The sequence below is a fragment of the Xyrauchen texanus genome, chromosome 50 (assembly GCF_025860055.1).
Source record: "Xyrauchen texanus isolate HMW12.3.18 chromosome 50, RBS_HiC_50CHRs, whole genome shotgun sequence".
NCBI classification, from domain to species: Eukaryota; Metazoa; Chordata; class Actinopteri; order Cypriniformes; family Catostomidae; genus Xyrauchen; species Xyrauchen texanus.
The window spans coordinates 10,882,425-10,897,783 of record NC_068325.1 but is presented as its reverse complement, the minus strand read 5'-3'; the positions used below and the strand labels follow the sequence as shown (position 1 = coordinate 10,897,783).

Here is a 15,359-nt window from a genome sequence, read left to right as displayed (position 1 = left end):
ATGTGAAAGACTTGAAGAGGAGAAAAATCTACAAGACTGAAGTACAAAAAATAAATATGAGTTGTTTCATTAAAAAACTAAATTTAATGAAAGTTTTACATTCTAAATATGATTATAAATTGGTTTGGACCAAAACAATGAAATTCATTACTGAAAATGAGATCTAAATAATATGGAGAAGAAAATCATTGAAAGAGAGAGAGAGAGAGAGAGAGAGAGAGAGAGAGAGAGAGAGAGAGAGACTTACTAGAAGCTTTTGTTTTCTGAGTGAAGTAGGAAATGATGTATGTCTTGTCGGACGTGGCTTTCATTTCACAGTTATAATCGGTATATGGATGTAATTTGTTAAAAGTACATACTACACCATCTGTGGGGTTGTATGTGATACAATTTACTTCTAAGAATAAAGACAAAATAAAGCCATATTAGACCTAAACACTACACAAGCACATTTAGTGAACAGTGTTGGGTGTAACTGGATAACAAAGAAATTAGTTACTGTAATCAAATTATTTTTAGGGAAAAAAGTAGTGTAACACATTTTATTTGAAATGCTTGTAATTAGATTACAGTTACAGACTTTCGATGAAAGTAATCACATTACTTGGGTTACAAGTGTTAAAAAAGTATTTATGTGTAATTCAATTCAAGTGTGAAGTCACATGTTCATGTGTACATCTGTTTGCATTTCTATGACAGCTGAAGTGTTGCGACAATGAACAAGGAAAAACATTATTTAAAATTTGCTGAGCAGGATTTTTAATTTTTTTTTTGGAATGTAATTTAAAAGTAAAGTAATTACTTTTCCAAAGAAGTAATCAGTAATCTGTTTATAATTATGTAGTTAGTCATATTTAGTGTATTTTTTTAGTAACCAAACACCATTAGTGATTTACAAAAGCATCACAAGTTCTTTGACTATTTACAAAGTGAGTGTGTAACACACAATAAGTCACTGATAGCTGCCAAAAACCATTTAATTAAAAAGAATTCAACAATGCAAAAAACTGCGTTATATAGGACTTGAAATCATCTGTTTGGTCTCTGCTTTTAATATCAAAATGTAAACGGGCATGCACACACTGGATAAGCAGGTAAGGACTGTTAAACCAGTTAAACTGTTTACAGGCAACGCAAAATAGAGGTCATGGGCAAAAATCTATGTGCGGCGATCAGCTTATGATTATGCTGTTTTTGACCTTACCGTGATAAAGAAACACGTTTAATGTGTTTACATGACACGTTCAGTGAAATATTAAAGAATGTGAACATCTGATCTATAATTTCAGTGTTGCTGACGGGATGCAAACTCACGGGAGGGTAAAAGCTGAGAAAGTTAAAGCAGGCGATCTAGATATATATATTTTGGTGAATTTGTTTATTGTATTTAAAGCTTTTTTGTTGCATATAAAACTCTTAAAGTGTTTAAGTTAAACTAACTCTTTCATGTGATTTTAATAAGGAAAATGTAGAACATTGTCAGGATCACACCTAACTGTTCTATAAAGTGAGATGCATTTATACAACAAATTATTGGAGCACAACCTTATTCCTTAGTTAAGAAATATAGCAGAATTTGGACTTGTAAATTCTTACTGAAAACCAGTAAAAGCTGAAACCATCTAATCTACCCCTGGTATTCAGCTTCCTTTAGCAGTCTCGTGTCGCACAGTCTAAAGCTTTGGAGGCCCCTGGGAGTTCAAGGGCCTGGGACACTGGCCCGGTATATAATACAAACCTTCAGGTGAATTCTTTCCACGGCATTGGGCTTTAAAATCGTGCAATTTAAACTCTCGGCATTTGCCATTTTGTTTCCATGACATCGAAATTGAGTTGCTCGTGTAATTTTTTATCTTTGTGTTTTCCCCCACTCTGTAAGAGAGCAAACAGACATCAGAAACAATACAAGCTTCATATTCCATGCAGAATAACAGTGTGTCTTTATATGAGAGAAATTATCATACATGTCTATATAAAGTATGATGTCATTAAAACTAAGTATTCTACTTATATTGCCACATACACACTGCAGCAAAACACGGTTGTCAGTTCACCTTTGAATGCTTAAACCTGTTGGGTAATTTATGGGAGTGACAACCGAAATTCTACAACCGAATTAAGTCCCGAAATATTCAGGTAGTGACAACCGAAATTCTACATGGTCTATATGGAACCAACTGAACAACTAGTTGTTAATGATGTGACTAATAGCGCGTGTGAGATGTGTCCGTCTTCTCCTTCTGAAAATGACACAAACAAACAGAGGTACAGAAAGTAACTTTTTCATTCATTTAAATCCTCCAGTCTGTGTCTGTCCGATGAAGTTGCTCTCACCACCAGCAAGTTGTCTCGGTGTAACTCGTACATTACAATCGAGAGAGAGCGTGCTGTTTTACATATTTGTTTGGTCAAACAAGCAAACATCAAATGGGCTGAACTATTGGCACCATGTTCTTGCTCACTTCCACATTTAAATGCGGTTGTCATGTGTACATCGCAGATATAAGAGAGAAACTTTGGACGTATTTGTGGAATAATGCAACTCACCGCAGTCAATATAAATTGGGATATTTTTACTTTTGATGGTTTGATTCTGGTAAGAGAATTCTCCGGCGCAGACATAATCCATTAAAGGCAATAACGACACTGATTCATTTATACTGTAAATATTGGTGTCACCTGATAAAGAAAGAACAGAAAACGTATCCATCATCTGCTAAATTATTGCTTAATCATCAAAATAAATTGATTAAATTATTAAGCAGTATGCAAAATATTTAATTGCTGATTAAAATGCTGCATGAACATTAGATATGTCTGTTACTTACTGCCGTTGGTGCACTTGACTTTAAGTCCGTTATCACATTCTTCCAGTTTATTAGTCCAGATAAAACGAGAGGGGATGTCTTCAGTAAATGTTATGTCAGGCTTGACTGAAAGAAAACAAAAGAGTTTTTTATTTTTTCAGATCAGATCACACATACAGTCCAGCAAGACACCAAACTTCATAGTTTCTGCAGTCAACTGCATTCTTTTGGTTTACAGTGAACACATGTTATATCTATATGATCTGGTGGAACCCACATTTTCCCTCTGAAACGGGAGTCGCTTGCAAGATTGAGAAGACAATATGATTAATTCAGTCCATTAGAAGTGAATCAGGTACAATCAGGTATTATTACATAGTTTATTTCTTCTTCCTAAAATGTATTTTAAATTTGGGTTAAATGATTACTATCATATGCTCATGGAAATGTATAATCACTGGGGCAGTCCAGAGGACAAAGATGTTTAAAGAGGGTTGCAGGTTTAAAGGTGAGAGAGGTGACAATGTTTTCTGAAATCACAATTATAAAACTCTAAAAATGACAAAAGTGTCCTTGAGAAAAGTGTACTTCTGATGAAAGAATTACTGTACAGATCTTGTGCATAACATCAAGCTTGTCAAATTGACAATAAATATATCAAGCTTTTTCATTAAGGAAATATAAATCTATTCATGTTATAAATACTGACCAGGGGGCATGGTGACATTTATTGTGTAGGTGCATTTTTCAAGTACAAAGTCAACTGCTTTCCATTTGCAAGAGTTTTCAGGTGTTACAATCTCACACTTCGACAGATTCCATTTCTCATCCGTAACACATACTTCATCTCCAGCAGATGTCACACTGACAGAATGTTTTTTACTTTCACTGACTGCAAACAAATCAAGAAATGAAAAAGAATCAGAGACAATAGTTTGTATATCTATATACAGCAAAAAGCAAACAACACACAAATTATAATTCAGCCTACAACATCATAAAATATCTGTATGATGATGTATTGTATTTAAACTTTCATCTTGACCTGGTTTTGATTGATTTTTACAGTTAATTAAAGCAAAAGACAGTTTGTAGGAGTAAATGAGCAGAAATGTAAAGTTATGAATCTGAAGCAAGAAATTAATTGTTGTCATGTTGTGAAGAGAGAAGAAAATATTGATATATTCTGTTCTTGTCTAACCAGGTCAGACTAAAAGAACCACCTCTAGTAAAACAGCATTATAAATGGAAAAATGATAGCTGTGATGTGTAAATCACTCACCATTGTAAAAAATTGTGGTGTCTCCAGAGGAAATGCAGCCGTCTACTCTGATGGCGTAATTAGTGCATGGCTTCAACATTTTAAATGGTATTGTGAAGGAGGAAGATACATATGTGTCAAGCAAAGTCTCTCTCTGATCACCCACTAGCTTGACTGTGTACGTTCTGTTAGCGGAACCAGTGATCTTCACCACTGGGTCATTTTCACCTTTCGTAAGGTTGTATTGGCCTGTGTGTAAGTGCATATGAACAGTTACAAATGTAAATCTAGTTACAGAAGCAAATTATATGCCTTGAACAGTATAATCAAAGTTGAATTAAAAAACACAACCAGTACAATAAACAAATACTCACACGTCACTTGGATTGTTGAGCTGTCTGTGGAAAGCACAAGTTTTCTGTTAATCATCATACATTGTGCAATTGTGTTACATCAAAGTGTTATGATTTGTAAAGAGTAAAGAGAGTATTTTAGACATGAAGATTTGGTGATACCTGTGGTGAGTGGAGGTGAGGTTGAGCTGGATTGGGTGGAGGTGAGAGGTGCGGTGGTGTTTGCAGGTGAGGTTGAGCTGGATTGGGTGGAGGTGAGAGGTGCGATGGTGTTTGCAGGTGAGGTGAGGTTACTCACACCTTGTCAAGGTGATAGTTAACAACAGACAAATTAGAATAGGCTGACCTCTTCACTTTATCTACAGTATATATTGCAAAGTTCATAATTAATTGTATATTGCATCTCATGTGCTAATTTACAAATATACAAGTGCCAAGAACGTTAAGTTCTAGCTTGATAGAAAATAATATGCAGATAACATGTATTATTAAACATCATTAAGGTGAAAAAAAAAACAAATATGGGAAAAAAGAAAGATCATACACAATACATTGACATTGGTCAGATGCATTATCAAAATACTTATTTAAAAATTTCAGCTATCAGAAGTAGTGATTTATAGAGTCTGCACAACAAGGATCCTTTTTAACAAGTAAGTTTAAATTGTAAATGATCATTACTCGTATCTGATGGTTTGGTGATTTGTGTAAAATTGCGTGTGGGTAAGGGAACAGCAAGATAATGATCATTTGATATATTGTGCCACTTCATGTAATTATCAAATACATAAATAATACACTGTTACCTTATATTATATGGTTTTCTTTTTTGAATACTATGAATTATGAACTTCTTTGCAATGTAATTTTGTTTAATTGTGATGTAATATTAGTGTTTATGTTATTGGTTTATATTTAATTTGCTTGAATATTATGAATCAAAATTTTCATTTGACTTTGTAATGCATTGTTGATGCTGTGACACCTGCACAAAAAATGTTTTATCTAAACTACAGCTACACTAAAACCTGTTGGGGTTTAAAGAGTAGCATCTCTACTTTCGTTTGATATCCCGCTTTTAAAAATGTAATTCATATTTCACAAGTCAGTGTGCTGATAAACATGATGTCCATATATGTGAATTTTGGGATATTATTCCCTCAAAAGTTGAGGAATAGCTTTCCACATTAACAAATCTGTGGATTATTTTGCTTCATTTTATAATATATTTTGTTATATTTGATTTTGTTATCACTGTACAATACAGTTCTTTTCATTTACATTAGTAAATGCATTCCTATATTCACGTGTATATTCACGTTGAGAATCAATGCGTTCATACAAAAGCTGAACAATTTCACTTTCAGAGGCTTTAAATGGAGTTAGGATGAAAATAAGATGCATTTCAAACTGTTTTGGGACCAGTGCAGACAGACAGCACACTGGAGGTTAATTCAATGGAAATATTTCAGTTTTATTCATTTAATTTTATTAAAGATTACTCAATGAATTTGATGAAAATTTGTTATGAAATTGATCTTACAAGTCAGCTAAAATATATATTTTTTGAGTGTATGTATGAAGCATTTTGTAGATTTTTTAAACATCTCTCGCAATGAGTGTTAATGGTGAGGTGTTTTTTTCTTGCAATACTAAAAAGATTTCTACTATCTCTGCTTCACATTCAGAAACATCTATAAGAAAGCCATTTAGGTTCACAAAAAACAATAATCAACTAAAATACTAAAAACTGTGCTGTGTTTCTATTAAAATATTGCTCTGTTTGATATTCTGACCAGACTGACATTTGTTTGACCAATGGCATTAATTTGGGGGCGGGACTATCTGTTTGCCCAAACAATGGAAGAGAATTGAGTCCCCTTCGAATGTTTGGGAAAGGTGTTTAAAAACAGCACATTGTTTTTGCAATTCCATTATGTGAAACTAGAGTTACAGAAAATTACAAACTTAAAAATATAAACAACATGATCCCACAGGAAGTCGGCATGTTGTTTCTGAAAGTTCCAGTAACCAAATATCAGTTGATGTAAAACACTCCATGTAGCTTTTTAAATGAAAAAACACATCCTATGTGAAGAGCCCTTAAGAGTATTAGAAACAACAGTTAATACCATCTCACTGTTTGTCATTATTCTCAAACAAGAATGCTCAGCTATACTCATGTTTGGGAATACTAAGGATACAAAAATGACACTAAAATGTAATATGGCAAATTTTCCAGAAAGTCTCAAACTTATTTACCGTACACCTACAATTAACCTAAAAGCTTCAATACCTGCAGATGTAATCTCTGTTGTTATGTTCTGTTGTTGTGGTTGGGTGCTTGCAAGTAAGGTGGTTGTGAATTATGGCTTACAGCTTATGAAAACCCCAAATTCAGAATCTCAGAAAATTAGAATATTACATGAAATCAATAAAAAAAAAAAGGATTTTAAATACAGAAATGTCGGCCCTCTGAAAAGTATAATCATGCATATGTACTCAGTACTTGGTTTGGGCCCCTTTTGCATTAATTACTGCCTCAATGCGGCGTGGCATGGATGCTATCAGCCTGTGGCACTGCTGAGGTGTTATGGAAGACCAAGATGCTTCAATAGCGGCCTTCAGCTCTTCTGCATTGTTTGGTCTCATGTCTCTCATCTTTCTCTTGGCAATGCCCCATAGATTCTCTATGGGGTTCAGGTCAAGCGAGTTTGCTGGCCAATCAAGCACAGTAAATACCATGGTCATTGAACCAGGTTTTGGTACTTTTGGCAGTGTGGGCAGGTGCCAAGTCCTGCTGGAAAATGAAGTCAGCATCTCCATAAAGCTTGTCTGCTGAAGGAAGCATGAAGTGCTCTAAAATGTCCCGGTAGATGGCTGCGTTGACTCTGGACTTAATAAAGCACAGTGGACCAACACCAGCCGATGACATGGCTCCCCAAACCAACACAGACTGTGGAAACTTCACACTGGACTTCAAGCATCTTGGATTGTGTGCCTCTCCATTCTTCCTCCAGACTCTGGGACCTTGGTTTCCAAATGAGATGCAAAATTTGCTCTCATCAGAAAAGAGGACTTTGGACCACTGAGCAACAGACCAGTTCTTTTTTTCTTTAGCCCAGGTAAGACGTTTGACATTTGAAGCCCATGTCCAGGACCCGTCTGTGTGTGGTGGCTCTTGATGCAGTAACTCCAGCCTCAGTCCACTCCTTGTGAAGCTCCCCACACATTTGAATGGCCTTTTCCTGACAATCCTCTCCAGCCTCACGGTCATCCCTGCTGCTTGTGCACCTTTTTCTTCCACACTTTTCCCTTCCACTTAACTTTCTATTAATGTGCTTTGATACAGCACTTTGAGAACATCCAACTTCTTTTGCAATTACCTTTTGAGGCTTTCCCTCCTTGTGGAGGGTGTCAATGATGGTTTTCTGCACAACTGTCAGGTCAGCAGTCTTCCCCATGATTGTGAATTCAACTGAACCAGACTGAGAGACCATTTAAAGGCTCAGGAACCCTTTGCAGGTGTTTAGCTGATTAGAGTGTGACACTTTGAGCCTACAATACTGAACCTTTTCACAATATTCTAATTTTCTGAGATTCTGAATTTGGGGTTTTCATAAGCTGTAAGCCATAATCATCAAAATTATATCAAATAAAGGCTTGAAATATCTTACTTTGCTTGTAATGAGTCTATATAATACATTAGTTTCACCTTTTAAGTTGAATTACTGAAATTAATGAACTTTTGCACGATATTCTAATTTTTCGAGTTTCACCTGTATCTCACAAAGACTATTGTGCAACAAGCAGCCCAATTTATATCTTAAAAAATCCAGATTAATATCGGTAATCTTCTGGAAAATCTTCATATTATGGATGTGTGAAAAATGCATCAATCTCAAGCCTAATGCATTGCATTTCAGTGAAATTTAGAGCAGTGTTTCTCAAATAGTGGGTTACAACCAAAAAATGGGTCACAGGCCTATTCTGATAGACAGGGGGAATACAATGCTAAATGTGAATAATAAAATACAACTAACCACAAAACCATGCATAGTTACGAGAGCAAAACCTATATATATAGCATAGGCATCCAACCAAACTCATTTACCGCAAATTCATCTGTTACTTTGTAGAGGCAACCAAATTGACCTGATGTCAACATGAACATGTTGCTTGGCCTTACGTCCCCTCATCCTCAAAAAAAAAAAAAAAAAAGAAACTATACAAGTTAAAAGAAAATATGAACCCGACTAGCGATGATGAACATGGTTTTTGCCCAATTTTTATTTAAATTATTGTAAATTAATTTAGAATTTGCCACTTCAGCCTGTGTCATGGAAATAATTTAGCAAATTTCTGTTGGGCCTGTGCAGTTCATGGTCTGATTACCACTTGCTATCCAAGGTACAATCCTCAAATCCTCAAATCCTCAAGCAAAATCAATTGAGAACTAATAATCTCTCACCAAAACCAAAATCTCCTCCACAAATAATGCTATCCTTATTTATTACTGAGAATATGCAATTGTGGCGTGAGTTTGAGAGTTTGCAATGCAGCATGTTGGGAGGATGGAGGTCAGAGGTCATGAGTGCGATTGATTGGTTGAAAAGAGAAATGATGAATTGTGTGTCTGCTGAGGTGATAAGTGTTGTTATGGTTACCTGGAACAGGAGTGGATTGCGTGGTGTTTTCAGAATGTCCCCCTGTTTGAAACAATCAGAGATTAAACTGGACCCAAATCAGTCCTCATGCATGACAAAGTTTTCTCCTTGATTTATAAACTAAGTACAGTATTACCCACAAAAAACTTACTTTATCAAGGGAGGATTCAGTACTAAATAATGATTCAAAAATATAATATAATATATATGAATATATACAGTATGAAAAAAGAAAGTAAGTCACATGGGTCTGGAACATTTGGGTTGAAAAAAATATGACAGCTTAGACATTTTGGGCAAACTAACCCATTAACATCTAAATTAATAGTTTAAGTCAATAATATGATTGAATCAACCTGAAAATATTAGGTTACACCAGCAAAAAATAGAAATAGCTCCTTTAGGTAAAAACTGCACAGTTTTGTACTGGTAACACATTTTTACAGTGTATTAAAGAAGTATTCCACAATATTCAACAGCATTTGTGGCATAATGTTGATGACCACAAAAAATAATTGTATTAATCGTCCCAAAAATGGAGGTTACAATAGAACTGAATGGAGGCCAATTTTTGGAGGGTTTAAAGGCAGTAAATATGACACTTAAAAATGTATCAAAGCACTTACATTAAGTATTCGGTTTAAGCACATGTATTATTTGGGCTGTAAAGTTGATTCATTGTATTTTTTACAGTCATTTTTAGGTTTTAGGGTTTGTTGACATGACATCGTCATGGTAATGAAGTTATACAACTGGCTATAATTTTGCACATAAAAGGTTATTAAGTGATTTTATCACACTAAAATCATGTTATCCACACATATTGTTTATGTTTTGTTGCTATACTTTTGAAACAGTATTTTAACGTTTACAAATTGGCTACATTCACTTCCATTAAAAGTGTCCCACTAAAACTTAAATTTGTGCTTTTTTAAAGAAAAGGTGGGACGAGTTGATTATGATTATGCCACAAATGCTGTCGATTGAGCTCAAGTTATTTTGAACCTAGAATATTAATTTAAGATTTCTTGTGATGTCAACAAACCCTTGGATGTTGAAAATTACAAATATGATTGGATAATTCCAATGATGGAGAGGGATGGTTGGAACTTAAAAACTTTCAAATTCACTGATCATAATCAACATGGTTTTGAACATGATATTGACCCTGAAAATAATTTTCTTAACAACATAAACAACAACTGTTGTTATTACTCTGATGATCAATTCAACATGAACATAAAATCTGATTCTGGATTGTCAATGATTCATTTTAATAGCAGAAGCTTATATGCAAATTTTCTTTACATCAAGGAGTACTTGAGTTATTTAAACAACCCATTTCAGGTGATAGCCTTATCTGAGACCTGGCTTACTTCCGAGAAGGGTGCTGATTATGAGTTAAATGGATATGAATTGAATTATGTTAATAGAGAGAATAAAAAAGGAGGTGGAGTGGCATTGTATGTAGATAGAAGATTAAAATATAAAATTGTGAAAAATATGACAACTAACATTGATGATGTAATGGAGATAATAACGGTTGAAATTAATTTGGTAAAAAAGAAAAATGTCATTGTAAGCTGTGTATACAGAGCCCCTGGTTCAAATATCGAAATGTTCAAGAACAGTATGGAAAGTCTATTTACTAAGAATGATCAAAAAGCAGTGTTCATTTGTGGGGATTTTAATATAGATCTCTTAAATCCCAATAAGCATAAACTGACAGATGAATTTATCGATTTAATGTTTAGCATGAGTTTTTTTCCCACTTATAACTAAACCAAGTAGAATATCATCACACTGTGCAACTCTAATAGACAACATATTCACAAACCGAATGGACGATTGTCTAAAGAGTGGTTTGTTACTAAATGACATAAGTGATCATTTGCCAGTTTTTGTGACTTGTATGGGTGATTATGTGAAGTATAAGGAAGTTAATGAGGTTAGTTACAGGAGAATCAGAACTGTTGAATCAATAAATACACTTAGAAGTGTATTACTTGCATATAATTGGAAAAAATTGTATGATGAGACTGATACCAATAATGCATATGCAACATTTCTGTCCACCTTTAAATCTTTATATGATGAACACTGTCCTTTAAAACAATTAACCATAAAGCACAAATTTATAGAGAGACCATGGATGACAAAAGGATTAAAAAATGCTTGTAAAAAAAAGAATACCTTGTATAAAGAAATTATAAAACACAGAACTAAAGAAGCTGAGAATAAATATAAAATATATAAAAATAAATTGACCAGTATCATGAGGAGAAGTAAGAAAGATTATTATAATAAAATATTAAATGATAATAAAAATGATATTAAGGGTATATGGAAAGTGTTAAATAATGTTATAAGGAATGGACCAATGAATAAAAAATACCCTCAGCATTTTATAGAAAAAGAGAGGACATTAAGCAACATGGAAGATGTGGTCAATGGGTTTAACAATTTCTTTGTAAGTGTGGGAGCAAAGCTGGCTGATGTTATTAAAAGTCCTCAGATTGAAAGTGAGGCGAAGGCAGTCGATTATTTATATAGTAACCCTAACTCTATGTTTTTGAAACCAGCGGAGGAAATTGAGATTATTGAAATTGTTAATAATTGTAAGAATAAAAAGTCAACAGACGTGAATGATATTGATATGGTCTTAATTAAGGATGTCATTGGTGCAATCGTTAAACCGTTAACTCATATTTATAATTTGTCTTTAAAAACAGGTGTATTCCCAAGCAAAATGAAGATTGCAAAAATCATTCCACTATATAAATCTGGAGAGAGAAATCAATTCACGAATTATAGGCCATTGTCTTTACTCTCTCAGTTCTCTAAAATATTAGAAAAATTGTATGTAATTAGATTGGACAATTTTATTGAGAAGCATGAATTATTGGTTGACAGTCAGTATGGATTTAGGACAAACAGATCTACATCAATGGCACTAATGGAGTTAATTGAAGACATTACCAGTGCTATAGATAACAAACAGTACGCAGTGGGAGTATTTATTGATTTAAAAAAAGCTTTCGATACAATAGATCATCGTTTGTTAATCAATAAACTGGAAAAGTATGGTATCAGAGGAGTTGCATTAGATTGGATGAAAAGTTACATAAGTAACAGACTTCAATTTGTTCAAATGGGTGAGTACAGATCGGAGTGCTTGGGTATCACCTGTGGAGTACCACAGGGGTCAATATTGGGTCCGAAATTATTTATTATGTACATAAATGACATATGTAGGGTGACTGACCTCTTAAAATTTGTGATTTTTGCAGATGATACCAATATTTTTTGTTCAGGGGAAAATTTGAAGCAGCTTTTGGAGCAACTTTAAGAAGCACCAGAGCAGCATCAGTAATTTTCTCTGTCGGATGTGGTTTTGCTCAGTTTGATATGGGAAACCCCATATCAAATATGTTAGAACAAAAATAGCGCAGAGTATTGGAGTAATGGGGAAAGCAAGGCATGTATTGAGTAAAAAATTCACTTTTTATTTTGTATTGTTCCCTTGTGTTGCCTTATTTAAATTATTGTGTTGAAGTATGGGGCAACACCTACAAAACCACCTTACAAACATTAAGCACAATACAAAAAAGAGCAATTAGGATAGTAAATAAGGTAGGATATCATGAGCATACTAATTTACTATATTTAAAATGGCACACTCTAAAGTTTAATGATCTCGTTAAATTTAAGACCGCTCAATTAATGTATAAAGCAATAAATAAACAGCTGCCTGGAAACATACAACAGTTATTTACATATAGGGTTGGGGGTTATAACTTGAGAGGGGATTTAAATTTGAGTCAACATAGGATTCGGACAAAACTCAAAAGCATGTGTATTTCGATTTGTGGGGTGCTTTTGTGGAATGGTCTGAGCAGTTCGATCAAACAAAGTGTTAATATGTTGCAATTTAAAAAAAGGTATAAAAGTTTTATTTTTGATAAGTACAGAAGTGAAGAGGGTGAATGATAATTCATTATGATTGTAAATGCAGTTTGATTATGTTTTTTTTTTTTTGTTTATGATTTTATTGTTTTCATTATCTTAATACTAAGATAAAGCAATAATAATAATATTTTATTACTTTTTATCATGACTAATAACTAGAGATTCAACTTTAAGAAGCACCAGAGCAGCATCAGTAATTTTCTCTGTCGGATGTGGTTTTGCTCAGTTTGGTTCACAACTTGAACGCATTTCGCTGTAGCTGTTATAGCAGGTCCACCCATTAAATGGAACATGACAGTATGAGAATCATGACTAACTGACTATCTACTGCACATTTAATTGGTTTAATCCAATAAAAAAATGGTGTTCAGTTTTTAGTACCATTTGAGAAAAGCTTTATAAATGACATTATCTGAGTATACCTTTTGAAAGCATTTAACTTTACTGCCATATCAAACAGACACTGTTTGACATCAAAAGTCACCGTAATCCTTTGATAATGAAGATCTCCTGCAAGTATGATGTTCAACCTGTTTTTAAAAAGTATTTGGAACCCCCAACCTATATTCACAAATGTTAACATATAACAATGTATAAGAATCAGGGCTGTAACCTAAATAGATAAGAGTGCCCCCCCCCCCATAATCAGATTTTCATGTTATTGTTCTGCTGCAGTCCATTATCAGGGTTGAGACGGTTACTTTTGAAATGTATTCCACAACAGATTACAGAATACATGCTGTAAAATGTCATTTGTAATGTATTTTGTTAGATTACTCAAGGTCAGTAACATATTCTAAATACTTTGGATTACTTCTTCAGCACTGGTAGATTTTTTCAATTAAATACACATGTTAAAAATACATTCTCTGAAAAACCGAAATATCTTATGCAGTGTTGTTTCTAAAACAAGATTAATCAAACTGATCTTGTTTTGAGGATTTTTAGATATTTTTACATGCAGAAATTTTTACAAAAAAAAATGATTATCAAGAATACCATTTTTGTCCTAATATCAAAGGTCTTACTAGAAAAAATAAATTACGATCCAACATGAAATTTCTTGAAAATATGATCGTGTCTGGTAACATGTGCATGTAAAATGGCTAGAAATAGCATTTTATCTTAGCGTAAAGCTGACAATTTACACAAGATTTATTTCTATTTCTTCTGCTCCAAATTTACTTCAAACTTCTCTGTCTGTTCATATGAATGTAAAATCATAAGAAAGTGTTTCACCGCTGTTCAAATGCATTTTGGATCACATCATTTATATTTATAAATGTTTTCCATCTGAAAGACTAAATAATAAATTAAACAAATGACAATAACATCCAAAGTAATCTCTTCAGTAATCAAAATACTGTTTGAATGTAACTGTATTCTAATTACCAATTATTTAAATTGTAACTGTTGTGAAATACAGTTACTTATATTTTCTATTTTAAATACATAATCCGGTTACTTGTATTTCGTTACTCCCCAACCCAGTCCGTTATACATCACTAATTAATTGTCATTAAGTTGCATGTTTCATATAATTGTTTAAAACGTTTTATTTATAGCTATAACCACTATTCAATGTCATTTGAGATAAATAAAATAAGGTGGGAATCATAGAAGCTAAATGGGAACCTAGTGGATTTTTCCAGCGCCACATATCAGCAAAGTTGGCAGAAACATTTAAGATGTAGTTATGTAACGAAACGTGTTTGTCAACGATTTTATGATAGAAATGTTGTACAGACCACCGGTAATTTCCAAGGGTGCAAACTACTCACCTACTCACTACCAGTGTTGGGGGTAACATGTTAAAAGTTCTAGAGAGTATGAGCCATGCTTATCAGCAATGTCTTCTTTTACCCCACCCTGAGATTTATGTTTTAAAAACTGCTAAATATTGCTGGTATTGCTGGAATGTAAGTCTGAACGCTTCAGTGGAATCCAGTTGTGCTAATCATTTGCAGTGGTTGATTTTTTTGTGCACTGGAGCTTACATGAGCAGCCGCCATAAACTTTGCCATTGTCATGACAGTCACAGCAAGAGTTAAGAGATGTGTCCTCAAAAGGCAACATTTTGTCAAAAATGGAACATTCGGGTCAGTGATACTTTGATTCTCACGTTTGATTAATGTTAGAGCTCCCCGTAACTGGGAGAATGGGATGAGAAAAGCTGACTCTGGATCAGCAGCTTCGAGCAACGTTCTACATCGATTGAGTATGCAGAGAAAATGTCTAAATTTCTTAAAATATTCAAAAGTTTTGTTCTATAATAAACATAAATATAATAAAAGTAATTTGA

The 15,359-nt window shown here is 33.7% G+C and overlaps 1 protein-coding gene across 1 annotated transcript; it reads right to left on the bottom strand.

The window, feature by feature from the left end:
* Positions 1-2,163: 2,163 nt before the first annotated feature.
* LOC127640982 (receptor-type tyrosine-protein phosphatase C-like) lies at positions 2,164-15,133 on the bottom strand. Its single transcript, XM_052123719.1, has 9 exons — positions 15,055-15,133; positions 9,089-9,130; positions 4,584-4,721; positions 4,443-4,466; positions 4,090-4,317; positions 3,517-3,699; positions 2,829-2,933; positions 2,548-2,679; positions 2,164-2,240 (listed from the first exon to the last, which is right to left on the bottom strand). The coding sequence occupies exons 1-9, from the start codon at positions 15,131-15,133 to the stop codon at positions 2,164-2,166; spliced, it is 1,008 nt and encodes a 335-aa protein (XP_051979679.1).
* Between the last annotated feature and the right edge of the window lie 226 nt (positions 15,134-15,359).